Consider the following 17,640-nt stretch of genomic DNA (forward strand, 5'->3'; position numbering starts at 1 on the left):
TCAGTCTTTTTATTCAGGACCTGCTGTAATAAAGACAAAAGTTCAAACGTTTTTCTTTTGAACTTTTACATGCCTTCCATGTTTTTAAAAACCTGAAGGCATCAAATGGGTAAAAAAATAAATGTCTGTTTTTTTGCTGATGATATATTTAACCAACAGCAGATTTTACCTGAGTCCAGTATGATTTCTGCACCAACATGAGAATTTCTTTCAATTTTGAAAACTCAGCATGCAGCAGATGATGAAGGGAAATGATTAAAATAGCATTTAAAGGTTGAAATGAACTTTAAATATCACAAAAAATCTGTGATATTTAGTGTTGAAGACGCTTGGAGGTAACAGGAAGAACTAGGGGCGACCTGAAACTTTCGCACAGTGGCATAAAGTAGCTGGAGTCAGAACGTGTGTGTGTGTGTGGGTGTGTGTGTGTGTGTGCTTGGGTGGGTGTGTGTGTGTGCGTGTGTGCGTGTGTGTGTGTGTGTGTGTGTCTGCAGAGACCCCCCACCAGGCAGCCTCTCCCGGCCGGAGAGCAGAGGGGGGATTTCTCCATATCTGAATAAATTTGGGGTCTCCTCTAAAGGTCCTGGTGTCCAGCCTGCTGCTGACCTTTGACCCCGGCAGAAGAAAAGTTATTGAGGCCTCCTGAAGCGGAGGAGAGTCTGGGAAAGTGGCCTGATGAAGGCAAAGGGCGGCTCACTGGGGTCACAGCACAGAAAGACAGGAGTTTTCAGAGGGTGGGGGGCAGAAGGGGCAGCTCGTTGCCCCCCTGCCCCCCAGATCCATAAGTGTGTCCCTGCAGCTATTGTGACTCTGAGCTGCAGCAGGACAGAAGGCCTCACACTAACAATGTTTTCTGCCTTTTGTTTCTCTCCGGCTTTCTTCTTCTGCCTCCATCGCGATGCTGCGCCTCCTTTGTATCGATTTCCCTCATTCAGCCTCTTTCTGCCGTTTTTATGCTCTTTCCGCGCCGCACCTCCCCCGCTGCAGCCGTCGCCCCTCTGCTGGCATCCGCCGCAGTGTGAGAACCTCTTGGAGCGATGCTGCTCGTTAAAGACAACTAATTGATTGAGAATGTAATTAGAGTGACAATCGGAAAAGGGAAATCAATACGCTGGAAGTCAGGAGAATCACGTCAGGCAGGACAAAACGGAGCAGCGGATGTTTGCATCACTGTCACCTCCAACAGAAGAGCTGAGCTCTGAGTCAACAGGTTTTTGTTGAGTCTATTAAAACTCTCGTCACCCACATGACAAACTACTGAGTTAAGTGGCTTAACAAGCCAAACAGATTTCTCTGGAAATGTTCTGGACTGGAAATGAAGGAAAATGCAGAAAAATATTCAAATAAAAACTGAAAGATTTTCAAAAACCCTGGAAAATTAGGAATAAACAAGAAACAGTTCCTGGAGTTTTACAGAAACAAATAAATGTTTTGTTGTATTTTCTCACACCTTGAATTTCAGAATAAAAATATTTTTAAAAAACACTTCCAGGACTTTTACTGTTACTTTTACTTAATTAATTTTATTATGAAGTATTTTTGCTCTTACTGGAGTAAAATTTCTGAATTTTCTACCCACTGAATGAAGAACAAACACAACCAAAAATTCACCTGCAGAAATATTTTTATTGAATGAAACTAATTTGGAAAGAAAACTGTTTTGCCTGATTTTTATATGAATTGTTCTCATTTGGTCATTAAAATACCAAAATTTCCACTTAACTTTAGATTTTGGTGTGTCTGATGATGTCATTTTTAAATATTAAATGGTTGATAATTGGATCAGTTACTCAGGACTTTTTACCAAATACTTTTTAAATTAATTTCTTGGAGTTTTTACTTTTACTTGAGTTGCTATAGTGCAGCTCTTACTGAGCAGTTCACACTGCCAACATGGCAGCCAGTCTCCATCCTCAGGTCAGGGTGTTCAAACTGTGGCCCCGGGGCCATTTATGGTCATTGGAATCATTTTGTTCACATTTATAATGGAAATGCAGCTAAAGACTGAAAACTAGAAGTTGTTAGATGAACTTCTGGACCCGAGAGCAGCAGAACCTTCTGGCGCCACATCGTTATGTCTGCAGTTTCATTTTGAGATACGAAGAGTTAAAGACTCTTCGGTTTTATAGAAACACTTGCAGCTGAGATTTTCTGGGAGTGAATTAAATTCAGGTCTGCAGTCTGGAGGAATCAGAGACCCTTTTTATTCACTTCAATCAAACTTAAAATACTTTCCTGAACCCAAAGGGAAAATTAATGCTATAGATCAAATGATCAAAGTTTTCTCTAAGAATCGAATGCAAGAAGCCTCTCCTGTAGCAGTCTGTAATCCAGCGGTGGCTTCTGACTGAAGACTCTGTAGTCATTGCAATGTTAAATTTGTTTATATGAGTCCAATTCACAATAGCAACTTAAAGCAATTTACAAACAAATCAATTCAGTGATATTGTAGCATCACTGAAGTCAAAATAATTATTTTTACATTCGACTTCTTTTAAAGTTTAACTACGTCTGGCTTAAACTCTGAATGTTTCTGATGTGAAGTACATCTGAGCCCAGATTGCCAGAGTTTCTTCCTCCTGCTACCAAATTATATTATAGAAATTAGTTTCTTTATATTTTGATTAGATTTTTTCCCCATGAATTTTCCTGAGGATCTAGATAAAAACTGAAAAATATCTAACTTCACAGCACCTTGTTTCTGTTTAAAAATGAAGGAATGTTTTTGTTTTTCACCCTCTAAGGCTGAAGTGACTCAAGTCCAGTTTTTGGCTTGATGTGACCTGAATCTGACCTTTTCTGAACAGGTCGACCCACTTCAATACGCGTTCCTAAACTTGACATGTATCGGATCTTTTCAAATGTGACACGAATCTTTCCAGCCAGTTCATCAGAACGACATCGATACTCGACAAACGTCACCGTTCTGCGTCTGAACACGCACAAACAACAAGCACTTCTTCTTCTCTTCTTTTTATGGTGGTTAGCAAAACACTGAGCATCGTGTGCAACGTTATTGCGCCCTCTACTGTTCATGCGGGACATTTCCAGGTCATTTGCAGTTGTGAGTCACAGATATGTGGAAATGTGAACAACCACAAAAAAAAGAAAACGATATTTGTGACTGAGCCTGAAGGCCTCCAGTGAAAAAGCAACCTAAGACCAGAGACAGACTTTCTGCAGCAGAAGTCACCAAATAAGAGGAAACATCTCAGCTGCAGCATTTAATGTTTGATAAAAGCAAGAGACAAAGTTTGTATGACTTGATCAGAGGGAGCAGATGTTCAACAGATGCTTCTCCTCTTTGTTCTGAAGTTCAGGCTTCATGGATTTTCTCCTCCTATAATCAGGCGGCCATCTTTACTGGCTGTATCACAAAGTTCAGGTAACAACTGTAGAGTCTTCCTTCTGCTTCCTGTGCTGTGCTGCTCTTCTGCCCCCTGCTGGTGAGGAGGCAGGCTGCGCGTCCTGCTGGGAGAGCTGGGAGATGAGCAGATCCACGCTTTGGACCAGAACCGTTTCCAGAACCTTCAGCTCCTCCGTCGTGAACCGACTCAGAACGTAACGCTCCACGGAGGTTTTCCCGGATGGCCGGGCGATCCCGACCCGGAGTCTGGGCATCACCTGGGGGGAAAGGTCACCAAGAGGTCACTGCTGGTTCAGCAGGGTTCCAGCAGGTTTCAGTAAGAAAAACGTAAGAGCAACACATTACCAGAAACTTTCAAAATAATGTTTTGACAAAGAAACCTTTTGTTGCTATCAGTTTAGTTATTAATGAACACTGAGGTTTGTTAATAAAAGAAATATTAAATTATTTCCCAAACTCAACACTATTACATGTCAAACTCATGCATCTGAGATCGTTACCTTTAGAACCTGGACATTTCTGGTTTCTGTTCCAATAGGTAGTGAGTTCTTGTCTATGCATGAATACAGAATTATTATACATCATGAACTGGATGTTTCAGGCCGAGAGGTCACTGCTGGTTCTGACTACATGTTCATTTATTGTAAATATTTGTTGATATGTGAATGTATTATGTTGTCTTTTGTTCCCTTTTTTACCTATTAACGTGTATAACATGTTTTTTTCCTTCATGTGGTTCAAAAGGAAGCACTTCACTGGCTCTCTGAAGAATGTGCAGGTTCAATGTGTGTGTGTGTGTGTGTGTGTGTGTGTGTGTGTGTGTGTGTGTGTGTGTGTGTGTGTGTGTGTGTGTGTGTGTGTGTGTGGGTGTGTGTGTGTGTGTTCAGTGGAAAGTTTCTTACATCGGTCTGGAGACAGTCGACACACGATCGAACTCCGTTGTGACCCCTAGGAAGAAGAAGAAAACAGAGTTAAGCTTCATGGTTCTCAAAGCTCAAACTGTCTCCTTGCTGGTGCCCACTGAAAGCAGAGGTCAGAGGTCAAAGTGAAGGAGCAGTGGCTCCACTATGTTCTTGTTAGTTTGGTCATAATCTATCCAGGTTGGGATCTCGCAGACAGGAGCAGCGGCAGCACCCCACCATCAGGAGTGGTTCTGAAACTCTGGTTCTGGCAGAGACTGACCCAGAGAGAGCGGCCCACATTGTTCTGGAACAGAACCACAGAACCACAGTCGCTCCACAACCAACTACTCCAGTGGGCAACAAGTGCAAACCAGCATGCAAACCTGAAAAACAAACACAATAAGACGCTGCAGAAGCAGGGAACAGAAGCTTCACTCTTCTGTATCCTGCAGAATTTTTACCCTCAATCAACAAAACAAAAACTGCATCGCAATGTTAAAAAATGCTGCAACTACAACAAATAGCCGCAAAAAGGAAAATGCTGCAAATAGCAAAAGTATCAAATCGCTGCAAATTCACTCCACAAAACAGAAGTCCTCCAGACCACTAGGGGCAGTTGACCACCAAATCATATCCCTAAAAAAATGGGATCTCCATTAAAAAATTTTAAAAATGTGTGTTATACTTTTATCACATTATGGAACATCATATTTGCGTATTTAATGGTTTCTACTCCAGATTGTCCCTAGTGGTCTGGAGTGAGTTTGCAGCAATTTGGACTTTCTGTCATTTTTTACTATTTGCAGCATTTTCAATTTTGCTTGTGTTTCATGCAGTTGCAGGATCTTTGCAGGAGTGGCAGCATTTTATTTTTGCATTTGTTTTGTTGGTTGTAGGTTTCTGCTGCTATTTTCTGTGTTTGCATGTCTCTTGCATTTGTTCCTTGTGTTAGTATGTTTCAGAGTTTGCATCATTCGTGTCTTTGCATCAGTCAGCCACATGTGAAGAGACAAACGGAGTCCTGAGGACTTCAAACCAAACACTCTTTTCTCCATGACAACACTTTGAGATGATGTCTGTGAAGACCACAAATGGCTCCTAACCGCCCCCTACTGGCCCTAAAAAGAATACAGGTAAAATGTTGCTTACCTCTTTCAGATTTTAAGTTTTTGTCTATTTTCAGAGCAGCTGTTCATCTCCACAAATGTGTTTAAAAGCCCAATACCACCAAGCACTTCCTGCTTCATTCAACAACCACTGTTCCAGGTCATATAAACCCACCTGGCGCTTCCTCCATGTTTGATGGCGATTTTCCCCAAAGGTTTGTCCAGCTCATCGTGGACCAGCAGGATGTCTTCAGGCTTGACTCCATATTTTCCAGCTGGAAAAGAACGTCAATAAAATGATTATAAAGTGACCATATGTGTTTCTGGTTTCATTCAGAAAACCATTGCTGAAATACGAAGAATAAAAATTTATAATCTTCTAGTAACAGAAACATGTTACTATTTATGTGATTCTTTTAGAATAACCAATCAGATGTTCCGGTTCTCAGAGGCTAATCTCATCATAATCTGGAGTATGACTAAAACTCTGAGAAAGTAATCTGATGTTTAAAGGTGAAATAATAAAACCATGATTGTTGAGTCAAACAGAACCATAAAAAACAAATGGGTCCTGAATGAGCCCTTTCACCGAGCCGCCAAAGACCTCACCCGCTCTGGCCACTGACACCCCGTTGACGTTCATCAGCAGCCGGGGACGGAGCAGAACCACGCGGGCCTGCTGGACCTCCGTCAGGATGACCTCACCGGATACATGACGGTCGCTGTGCCAACGGTCGGCCACACCGAGCTGGGCAGCTAGCGCTCCCAGTACCGCCATCCCAACGTTGTGTCTGGTACCCTGCATCCCCGGGTTCCCGAGCCCCACCACCTGGCGCACACACGCACGCACACACACACACATAAACACACACACGCATACACACACACACATGAACACAAACACACACACATGAACACACACACGCATACACACACACCCATACACACACATTTGTGGTTTAGGAGATTATGACTTTTGGGGTGTTTATGGGGACACACCTTTCCCTTCATCAGGTGAACACAGAAATTGTCAAAAAATACATTATTTTACCTGCTCCCTCTCCACACAAATATATAGAGATAGAGAAACTAATCTGAACCATGATCCAATCAGGTTTATTATTGATCAGTTATGCAATAATCACCTAAAAACTGAAACTATGATTGTTTTGTTTGGTCTTTATTTCTTGTGGATTGAATAAAATAAATATTTTTGCTTTATTTGACCTGAAGTATTTCATAAGAGAAATTACTTAACACATTTTTAAAAATTCTAGCTGTAAAATATGTGATGGTTTTCTGCATTTATAAAAATCCAAAACTATAAATATTAATTGTAGTTGAGCTTAAAAAGATGGAGTTTCTGTAAACATTAATTTTCAAGTCTTCCCCAGATTCTCAAATGACTGGGCCATTCTAACATAGATTTGTGTTTTGACCCAAGTTTAGTGCTGCTGCCCTGCTGGAAGATGAACCTCCTCTCAGTCTCAAGTCTTCAGAGTCCAACAGGTTTTCCTCCAGGGTTTCCCTTCTTTAGCTACACCCACGTTCCCATCAACTCTGACCTGTTCCTCTTTCCCTGCTGCAGAGAAACACCCCACAGCATGATGCTGTCACCTTCATCTTGAATGCTAGGGACTATGTGCAGCATTCGTTTTACAGCACCTAATACATTAATATGTTGGTGTCATGCTGCTTGTTGGGGTAATCGGAAACTGCTATTAGAAGGTGAATACTGGACAAAATGGGTTATTAAAGGACAGAAACCTATGCCGAACAGTTAACGTCGGTTAAATGATTAGGAGTTTTGTGTTTATTTCAAAAGATCTTATAAATAACTTGAAGAAAACCTCCAAAAATAATTCATTTGTTGTTTCTTGAATGAGGTTTAGTTAGATCGGCTGGTTACGGTCATCGGAACAATAACTTATTGAAACAGCAGCTAATTTAATCAGTTTAGGAGTGAATAAATTCTGAATAGAGGATGAGGGACTAAACTCACCAACTTTCTCCGACCCTCTGAGTGAATCTCCGCTTCAGCTCCGATCATCGCTGCTTTAAACTGCTCTCCCAGCAGAACTCGGTTTATGACTCTCGTTAAAAGTCTTCTCATCGCGACAAAGCTCAACAGCTTCTTAAAGAAATGCGATAAAAACGGACAGACTTTAGTCAAAAACGAACGGTTTTTCATTCGGCTGTGATGTTAAAGCGATCCGTCTTAATAATCAGTCAGTTCTTGAGGTAACGCACAGGAACAGGAAGCAGCATCCTGAACAGATGAACCTACGTTCACATCAATCTCAGAAACTGTAAAACCTGCAAAATATCCAATTAAATCATTAATTTTAAAAACAAAACCCTCTTTAAATATTGTCTCAATCATTCGTGACCTTTCACTCAAACTAGTCAAGGAGAAGAAGACCAGCAGGTTTTCCCCGGTGTGTAGAGCTTCAGCGCCATCTAGCGTCGCGGCAGACAACGTGCATTTCCAGGCCAAAGGTAATACATTACAAAGAATAAAGAAAGTATCAAATAGATATTTTATGTCATAATTACGAGAAAGTAGTACATATCGAAATGTATCTGGCCCTACAGAATAGTTTAAAGTATTTAATTTCCCTTTGAGATCAATAAAGTATTTTTTGATTTACCCACGTTAACATGAGAAACCAGCTTGTTAAAATGAGAAACTTTCTTGATAACTTTTATATTTGTTTATTTGACCAGAAGTATTTCATATGTACACATTTTTTAAATTATTGAAATACATTTTCACATTTAATAAATTGTAGCTTAACATGATACATAATTGTAAAGAACCCAATAACTAAAGTTACTTTCAATTCATTTATTTTTTACTTGCAAAGTTCTCATGACTTATTTCAATCACAAGACGTCTGAAAGGATTCGGTTCCCTAAACTGCAACTTCACTTCCCAAAAAACTCAAATTTTTTCTGCTTACAGGAAGAAGATGGTCTGGCATTTCATGGTGGCATGCTGGGGCAACATGCAGCAGCTTGGGAAAGGAAGGAGAATACTGCATCCAGAACCTGGATTCTTTTAAACTCTTTAATCTGGTCTCGGTCTGCGTTGAAGGCAGGAAGATAACAGTGAGGTTAAAAAAACTGTATATTTCTGCATCTGCTCTATGTAAAGGGTGTGTTTGCATCTGTATTTGTGAAAAGATGAGGCATGCTAAAAGAGCAGCAAAATGACCCGTGTGACCTCACCACATCTGGCCTGCAGTCCTGCTTTGATTCAGGCTGAATCCTGTTTGCAGCCGAGCATTCAGACTGAATCCTGTTTGCAGCTGAGCATTCAGACTGAATCCTGTTTGCAACTGAGCATTCAGACTGAATCCTGTTTGCAGCTGAGCATTCAGACTGAATCCTGTTTGCAGCTGAGCATTCAGACTGAATCCTGTTTGCAACTGAGCATTCAGACTGAATCCTGTTTGCAGCCGAGCATTCAGACTGAATCCTGTTTGCAACTGAGCATTCAGGCTGAATCCTGTTTGCAACTGAGCATTCAGACTGAATCCTGTTTGCAGCTGAGCATTCAGACTGAATCCTGTTTGCAACTGAGCATTCAGACTGAATCCTTTTTGCAGCTGAGCATTCAGACTGAATCCTGTTTGCAGCTGAGCATTCAGACTGAATCCTGTTTGCAGCCGAGCATTCAGACTGAATCCTGTTTGCAGCCAAGCATTCAGACTGAATCCTGTTTGCAGCCAAGCATTCAGACTGAATCCTGTTTGCAGCCAAGCATTCAGACTGAATCCTGTTTGCAGCTGAGCATTCAGACTGAATCCTGTTTGCAGCTGAGCATTCAGACTGAATCCTGTTTGCAGCCGAGCATTCAGACTGAATCCTGTTTGCAGCCAAGCATTCAGACTGAATCCTGTTTGCAGCTGAGCATTCAGACTGAATCCTGTTTGCAGCTGAGCATTCAGACTGAATCCTGTTTGCAGCCAAGCATACATGTTAGACTCACTCAGTGAAAAAAAGAGAAAAACTATCAGAGCAACAATAACTTCTATAATATGGAATCTGAAGATGTTAACCTCATGAAGCGTCCAGCGGTCCTCTTAATGCAGAATGCACCAACTGACCCGCAAAACAAAAGCTAAAGAAAAATAAAGTTATATTAATCGTACTAGATTTGAAATTTCAATCAGATATTTACTTTTATTATTTTGAAAGACAAATGAAGATTTTCTTCTCAGTAGTTGGGCTTCCATTGTGCAAATTGAAATTATAAAAATAAATTTGATTAATGGAAGCATGCCAATTTAAAAATGTCATGTTTTCTGATAGAACATTTATGAGCTACAATGAGGTGGTTTTATTGTTTCTATTTCTGCATCACAAGGATCGTGATCAACAACCGGATCTTACTTCTGCAAGGAAAGATGAAGAAGACGACAGGAAGTGAACACATTTATTAGTGTGCGATTTTAATTACATTTCTCATTTAATGGAAACAAACACCTCAATTGCAAACTTGTGTTTTCTAGACAGTTTTGTGTATATTTGTAATGGAAAAGCAGTTTGTCAGACGTTAAAACAGACAAAGTTTTTTCTGGTTTTAAGATTTCCAAAGTTGCTCTGGTTATTTTTTGAAAACATTTTCCGGATGCTTGGAAGGCCAAGCATCCGGTCAAACAAATGTAACTTTCAAGTTGAAATAAACTCAAAACAAATTCTAATAAAGTTCTATTGATCTGTAGATCTATACGTACATGGCATATATCAAGAGGAGCATCGTATAATTAAGCTCCACTTGTGAAAGTAAATTGAATTGATTTTATTTAAATGGGACAATGCATATCAATGAATGTATATTGTTGTCATAAATCTGCAGAGTATAAATACATTTCCCTGTAAAAATAAAAGTAATCTAAAAGCAGGTGAGCAGATACTGATTACCCATAAATTCTGCTTCTAAAGACGGATTATAATCCAGTTTAGCTCCCTGCAGTGATAAATGTTTTACTGAAAAATCTCTGCAGATTGAGAAATCACAGCTCAGTGTGTCTGCAAAATGCAGTTTTCCTCATTTATTCACAGAAATTATAGCAAATATATTGGCACAAACATTTCTTTCAATTTACAGTCAAAAAGAAAATCACAATCTGGTGAAGTTCAACACAGTGTCACAGGACTTTCTATCACCAGATATGAAGATGACCAAATGTGGAACCAAAAACAGTGGACATTTGACTTTGTGTGAATGTCCTTGATTTGACTCTAATGTTGCTGCCATTGGCCTAAAATCCCCCCTGTGGGGCAATAAAGGACATTTCAACTATTCTGTTCTCTATTCTATGAATTCTGCCAGAACCACAAACCAATCATGTGTCTGCAGAAGTTGGGTCTTTATTTGGTGTTGGAAAGCTGATAGGCTCCTTGGATATGACCTCCTTCATAATCGGGTATTAAATGTCATGCAGGCTGAGATGAATCCATTTCTACCTGAAACGAACCTGAAGGTTCATCTGAACAACTGGAGCAAAGAAGACCTGAGAAATCTGCACCTGGTGAGAAAATGTTTGTTCACCTTGAAGAGGCAAAATGCTCATTTTCTCTTCTCTTTACTTTCAAATAGTCTACAGTTAATATTCCTTTAGATTAGATCTGGTATTACATAACATACAGATTCAGTTAGCTTTGGTCATTAACTGGTTGGTTAATTCGGCATTTTTAGATGATGGGAACTAAAACTGACTTGTCTGTTTTTTGCAGCTGCTGCTGCTGTCCTCTCACCGCTGTGAAGATCAACTCAACGGACAGAAATGGTAAAATAAAATTAACAACCATCAAATCTAAAAGCAAAAAAAAATGACTTTTGAGACATGGAATAATATTACATAATGATGTAACAGTATCTTATTTTTTTATATGTAAATAATAAATACATAAAGAGAGGCACAACTTTTACTTAACAGATAAAACTCATTTTGTCACATTTCAAAACAATATACGGCGTACCACAGGGGACATGGGGAACTTTTTTTTCTTTTGCGTTCCCTCACGAAACAAAAGGTTTTGCGAGGGAACGCAAAAGAAAATAAATTCCCCGTGTCCTCTAGGGGCTCCGTAACAATAATCTCCCTAAATGATGCATGCATTCTAAATTATTTCTCAAATAATTTAGAAAAGTAATGTTTCTGTTTTTAAATATTTAATTGGTTTAAATATTTAAAAACAGTTTAGTTTTAGTTTTCAGCAGAAATGATGGGAGTTTGCATAATCAGTATCTTACCTGCAGCTGATAGTAACAGAGTTTCGGAGCGAGCAAAAGCAAGTTTTCATGGAGGAGTCAAACTAAAACTCAAATTAAATGTAACACAGCAGTGCTTGGCATCACTTTTATGATTAGTTCAATAATTATCTTGTAGTTTTTTACCGTGAAGGCTGAGAAAACTTGTGTTGCAAAACAGATCATTTTTTGCTTTAAGAAATAAAAAAGCAAAGTAGCTGGCAAATTATGTTTTAGTTCAGCAAAAAAAATAAAAAAAAAAATTAATCATGACAAAAAATAAATTTATTTATGGAAGTGATACTTATAAAACATTTTTATAGAAACTAATTTGTGTCACAAATAAAATGAAGTGTTTTTGGAAAGTCTTCTCTGCAGGGATTGGACTCATTTTCACTTTAACGCAAACAGTTTATTGTGTTCATGTTTTGCTTTGTTCAGAGCCACATTCGCTCTACCAACGTCTGATCTGATCACTGGGCTTTTTATTATGCAACAACAAATTAATTGTTCTTTTGAAGTCTAAACATATATGAAAGCTCTACCTTAAATTTACAAAATTTAAGGTTCTCACAAAAATCACAGGAGACATCAAAGCGTGTGGGCGTGGCCGAATGTCAAAATCTGACTTCACCATGAAACAAACCTTCGCCATGTATGCATCCGGTTTGTATGCATCCGGTTTGTATGCATCCGGTTTGTATGCATCCGGTTTGTATGCATATGGTTTGTATGCATCCGGTTTGTATGCATCCGGTTTGTATGCATCCGGTTTGTATGCATATGGTTTGTATGCATCCGGTTTGTATGCATCCGGTTTGTATGCATCCGGTTTGTATGCATCCGGTTTGTATGCATCCGGTTTGTATGCATCCGGTTTGTATGCATCCGGTTTGTATGCATCCGGTTTGTATGCATCCGGTTTGTATGCATCCGGTTTGTATGCATCCGGTTTGTATGCATCCGGTTTGTATGCATATGGTTTGTATGCATATGGTTTGCACCAAACTGGATATGTATGACCTTTGCTGACCTCTAAAAAGCCCAGCAGGACTTTACTGAAATTCAACTCCGGGGCGCCCCCTACATTATTCCCTGATACATCATTTGATTTTCACCAGATTTTTTTGTGCATCATCAGGAAGAACTGCAGCACACATTAGTGTCACACATTAATGACATCAGTAAGGGGAACTCAGGGAAAAACTGCAGGTTATTGGTTGACTGCTCCTGCTTCGCCTCTCTATGACATAAAATGGATACTCTATCCAGTAACTCTTCAGAACAACACAACATGCATCAAACCCTACAGGAAGTCCTCTCCCACCTTTGCCACAAAACAGGAAGTGACAACAACTTGAGTCTGGAAGGTCAGATTTCAGCCAAATTAATTACCGCTGGACTCGTACTGAACTGAAGGCTATCTGGAAAATTCACCAAATGCGTTTCCAAGAGGACAGGTGTGGAACGGCGTGAGAGTATTGACGACTGTAACGAGGTGCCAGAAAAAAACCCAAATTAAATGGGTCAACATGAGTCCAGACCGGCGCTGAGCTGCGAAGGCAGGCTGAGCTGCGAAGGCAGGCTGAGCTGCGGCTTTAATTGTGATCATTACTCATAATAACTTTGATTTGTGTTCTTTTAGTTGCGGTTGCTGTTGCTGCTGGTTCTGGCCTCAGCCAGTCTTCAGGTCCAGCCACCAGATGAAAATGGTAGGAGGGGAAATGGTACGTTGAATTCTTTGGATCCTTAAAATAAAAGTTTGATTCCTGTATTTAAAAAAACACTTTTCTGTGACGGTGTTGCGTGAGTCAGTATGTTATCTCGGGTCAAGAAAGGGAGAAGTTTGCATAACAGAGATGAGCTTTGAGCTTGAAAGAATTAATAACGGTTAAATATTTGTTGTGAAAATTAAAGGGTTGAACATCTTTAGAGCCAGCAGTAAAAAATATAACTACTCTTTTTCTTTTACAGTCTCCTCCCTGAATCTCCATCCAGGTGATGATGTTGATAAAATCAACTCTGTGTCTGTCTCCATGGTCAAACGTGTTCTAGCTTCTCTTGCACTCAAACACAAACGCCCAGTTAACTCGTCGCTCCCAGAGTTAGGTGATACAGGCCTGCTCCGATGGGAAAAATGGAATGGTTCCCTTCCTAACGGATCCGTTTCCATTTACAACAGTTACTTTAAGCGCACCGACTACATCTGCAAAGTTGGATGCAATTCTGGCTTTTACAACCCCAGCAAAGGCCCTTGCTGCCACTACCCAATTAAGAACGAAGAGAAATGTTCCTCCTCTTTTCAAGTCCTTGTGAATGAAGATAATTTTGAGATCCCGGTGTGGAAGGAAGGTTCTTATAGTTCTGTTCCACAGAATGCAGTCAGAACCTGCTCCAGTGAATTAATGTATGTAGGGAAGAACGAGTACGGGTTGGGGAAGGTTGATGTGAAAAATCAACGCTTTTATCTCCCCCGGGAGGGGAAAGAATATCAGTACAAGACGTATGAGGTTCTGACCCGCATGATGGTTGAAGATGAGATCATTACTGATGTCAGTTATGTCATAACCAAAGCTAAGATCATCAAAGGGCTTCCCACAACCCTCCAAAGCTCTACCACTACCAACAGAGACCACAATCCTGTGAAGACAACCGTTTCTCTGACTAAGACAACCACAGATGAGAGACGGTGGGACATCAGCTCCTCCATCACCGTCGGTGTGAAAACGTCCATCACTGCAGGAATTCCTGGCATTGTGGGTGGAAATATTGAAATCAGTTCAGAGACGACTTGGACATTCTCAGGTGGACATACCTGGGCAGTGCAGGTCTCCCACTCTGTCTCTGTAGAGCTTACCGTACCACCAAACCACAGCTGCACAGTGAAGATGGTTGGTTATCAGTACAAAATGGACGTTCCCTTCACCGCCCGCATCAACCGAACCTATGAAGACGGAGAGACCAGATCAGTCATCATCTCTGGAAATTATCATGGAGTCCAAGTTGGAGACATTGAGGCTGTGGTGGACCCATGCCAACCTTTGTCCAACTGAGAACGTTCTTCTAATAAGATTTAGGATGTTTGTAGCGTTGAAAAACCTCTAAAGCATAACTGGCAAGGCTTTACCAGGCATTTGATTTAGAAACACAGCTTCATTTATGCTTTTTAATTCATAATCTTTATAGATGTAATTATACAGTATATTTCTGGTGCAATCCTTTTGATTCATCAGATGTGCCTCTATTTTTGACAATGCTGCATATATATTTTAAATGAAGTAGCAAAGTGCTACTTAAAAAGTCACCTAAACCACCTAAGCTGTCAAATTCTCAACATAGTACACTAAATATTAAATGTACACATAATATACAAGAGAAAAAGAAATTGTGTTTTAATACTAATGATGAAGCCACAACTAGACACCAAGATCCAAGGCCATCACATTTCACAGGCCAGTAAGAAGATTGAGTAGAAAAATTGACGAGGGAAGTAATGCTAGCCTGACTTTGAAAATCTTAACATGTAGATGTGCACGGAGTCTGGCCTAGTCAAAGTATTCAATGACATCCATATAAATACGGACTGTATTATATGGTCCACTGGACCTCAGTGTCCACCATGACATTATTGAACCGACTGGAGAGTCGGGTCGGACTCTCCGGTTCGGTGCTCGACTGGTTTGAATCTTACGTAAAGAACAGGGATTTCTTTGTTTCAATTGGAAACTTCTCATCAGAGAGGTCAAAGGTCACATGTGAGGTACCCCAAGGTTCAATCCTAGGAGAAGCAGCTTTCAGCATCTATGCACCAAAAATTTGGAACAAACGTCCAGAAAACTGTAAAATGTAATGATGGAACTTGACTTAATGTTTATTCTATGTTGCATGACTTTGTGTTTTTGTGTTTATGATGTAAAGCACTTTGAAATGCCTTGCTGCTCAAATGTGCTATACAAATAAATTTGATTGATAATTGATTGAATACTATGGTAACGGGTCTGTGTGGTTTTGTTTGTTCTTCTCTGGTGTTTCTGCATCGTTTCCCCGTTGCTTTGCCGCTCTGACCTAAACGAATCCCTACATCTCCAGGCTTCCTGTTAGCTGAATTATTTCACAGTGAATTGTCCCACATGGCAAGTAAAGGAAGAGTCTTTTTGAACCCCTCAAAACATCTCCAAACATTTAAAATCAGTTATCAACATTTTCCTCATCAACAATTTCAACCATTTCCCCAGTTTAATTATTGTCTAACGTTTGTCACTCATAATATTATGAGTGGTATTATTGTACCATTTTTAAATGGTACAATAAATAAAAACTAACATTACTGACAAGGAAACTCAACACCCGTTGGCCACTACAGAGTAAATATTCTTTTTTCATTTATTTTATTTAAATGTATTAAAAACATGATGTTAAAACTCACTGAACCATCATTTGCTATTTTATTACCACTACATACATGTTAATAAATATTGAAATTATTATGAGCAGGGAACAGACGATATTTCTAAAGATATCATCCAAAAAACTATAAATGTGATTGTTTGAAGGAGTCGCTTTTTATGAACTTTGGACAAAAGTATTTTTCTTATCTAATTTAAAGATGACTGAATCCAGAAAAACAGTTTTATCGGTGCACCCTGTGAGCTAAACTAAGCAATTTCTTTCTTTTAAATCCCATGTAAATTGGAGTTTATTAAACCTTTGCATAGTATTAATGTTTTGTTGTTGTTTATTCCCTGAGACGATATCCTGATCGGTGTAACTCCATCACTGACATGTTTTAATCAGTTTTCAAAATAATTCCTCAATCAGGCCTAAATTTGAAAAAGCTTATCTATAAAAAGCATTACAGTAACTAAAGCTACGTTTTGCAGTTTTATAAAGATGAATATTTTATTTATTTCATGTGACAGGCCAAGTGTTACAAACATTGCATCCACAGGTTGCACTTTCTAACTTTTAATTTAAGAGTCAAGAATTTAGAAATGCAAAATCTGAGACGAAGGAAATAAAAATGTTTTACGATGCACTGCTTTATGATTCTGTTTAGGTAAAGTGACTTTTAATGCTTGGTTTCAGATAAACTTTAGTAGTTAAAATGAATGTAAACTGACTTCACACCTCATGTTTTCTTTCACACTTGCTGCTCATAAGCCTGATGGTGTTCATGATGTTTGTGATAATATCTGAGCTGTTGCTCAGAGCCAGTGAAGAACAGCTTCATGATACTGATCATCAACACGTTCAGAGAAAAATGGGGAAGCTTCAGAGAACATCACAACTTAGGGGAACGGATGACGTAATGTGAGCAGTGGTCAGGGGAGATTTGCTGCATGAGGCACCTGGTGCATCTCATAAATTAACATCAGAAGGAAAGAAGTTTACGTGGAAATGTTGGATCAACACCTGAAGACAGGAGGCTGGAAAAACGGCAGAGATGATTTTTAAAGCGGATAACGATTCAAAGGATACCACTAAACGTGAAGGTTTAAAATGCTAAAATGATGAGTGTGAACCTGAAAACCAATAGCAAACTGTTGTAAGATGCATATGGAAAAAAAATATATATGTTTGACTGAATTCACAGTTTAAAGGTAATTTTACCGAATCCAACAGGAAAACTGATGAATCTGAGGAATATTTAGAAAACCCTCTAAATGACCTGAAACTGGACCCGTTTAGTATAATTTAATGTAACATAGTGTGATAAAGGTGATGAGTTCATGGATTTATCTGCTTCAATATTCAGATAAAATGCAGAATAATTTCTACAGGGACTTGGAGGGAACTGGTAACAACCAATCCTGTGTGTCTGCAGAAGTCGTGTCTTTATTTGGTGTTGTGTGAGTTGAATTAAGCTCTGATTGGCTCTTTAGAAAAATCCTCCTTCAGATAATCAGATATTAAAGAAGCAGCAGGCTGAGATGAAACCATTTCACCAGCAGGTTTATTTCACCCACTGCAAAAATCAGGACCTGAGAACTCGTCAGCTGATCT

The 17,640-nt window shown here is 39.5% G+C and overlaps 2 protein-coding genes across 2 annotated transcripts; one reads left to right on the forward strand and one right to left on the reverse strand.

Moving 5' to 3' along the window:
• Positions 1–3,167: 3,167 nt before the first annotated feature.
• ptrh1 (peptidyl-tRNA hydrolase 1 homolog) lies at positions 3,168–7,786 on the reverse strand. Its single transcript, XM_055039936.1, has 5 exons — positions 7,378–7,786; positions 5,985–6,204; positions 5,551–5,650; positions 4,270–4,315; positions 3,168–3,624 (listed from the first exon to the last, which is right to left on the reverse strand). The coding sequence occupies exons 1-5, from the start codon at positions 7,564–7,566 to the stop codon at positions 3,382–3,384; spliced, it is 798 nt and encodes a 265-aa protein (XP_054895911.1). The 5' UTR covers positions 7,567–7,786; the 3' UTR covers positions 3,168–3,381.
• Positions 7,787–10,855: 3,069 nt separating this feature from the next.
• LOC129366215 (natterin-3-like) lies at positions 10,856–15,563 on the forward strand. Its single transcript, XM_055039935.1, has 4 exons — positions 10,856–10,915; positions 11,121–11,173; positions 13,283–13,364; positions 13,612–15,563. Exons 2-4 carry the CDS (start codon positions 11,171–11,173, stop codon positions 14,688–14,690), a joined length of 1,164 nt encoding a protein of 387 aa, XP_054895910.1. The 5' UTR covers positions 10,856–10,915; positions 11,121–11,170; the 3' UTR covers positions 14,691–15,563.
• The last annotated feature ends 2,077 nt before the right edge of the window (positions 15,564–17,640 follow it).

Source organism: Poeciliopsis prolifica, unplaced genomic scaffold, assembly GCF_027474105.1.
Source record: "Poeciliopsis prolifica strain line A6 unplaced genomic scaffold, Auburn_PproV2 SCAFFOLD014, whole genome shotgun sequence".
NCBI classification, from domain to species: Eukaryota; Metazoa; Chordata; class Actinopteri; order Cyprinodontiformes; family Poeciliidae; genus Poeciliopsis; species Poeciliopsis prolifica.

Bases quoted from the DNA above. Each gene is read 5' to 3' on its own strand.
- ptrh1 (XM_055039936.1), bottom strand. From the start codon at position 7,566: ATGAAAAACCGTTCGTTTTTGACTAAAGTCTGTCCGTTTTTATCGCAT. The intron at 6,205-7,377 runs GTGAGTTTAGTC...TGTGTGCGCCAG, and splicing joins CAGAGGGTCGGAGAAAGTTG to GTGGTGGGGCTCGGGAACCC. The intron at 3,625-4,269 runs GTAAGAAACTTT...CTTTCCCCCCAG, and splicing joins TCGACTGTCTCCAGACCGAT to GTGATGCCCAGACTCCGGGT.
- LOC129366215 (XM_055039935.1), top strand. The intron at 13,365-13,611 runs GTACGTTGAATT...TTTCTTTTACAG, and splicing joins AAATGGTAGGAGGGGAAATG to TCTCCTCCCTGAATCTCCAT.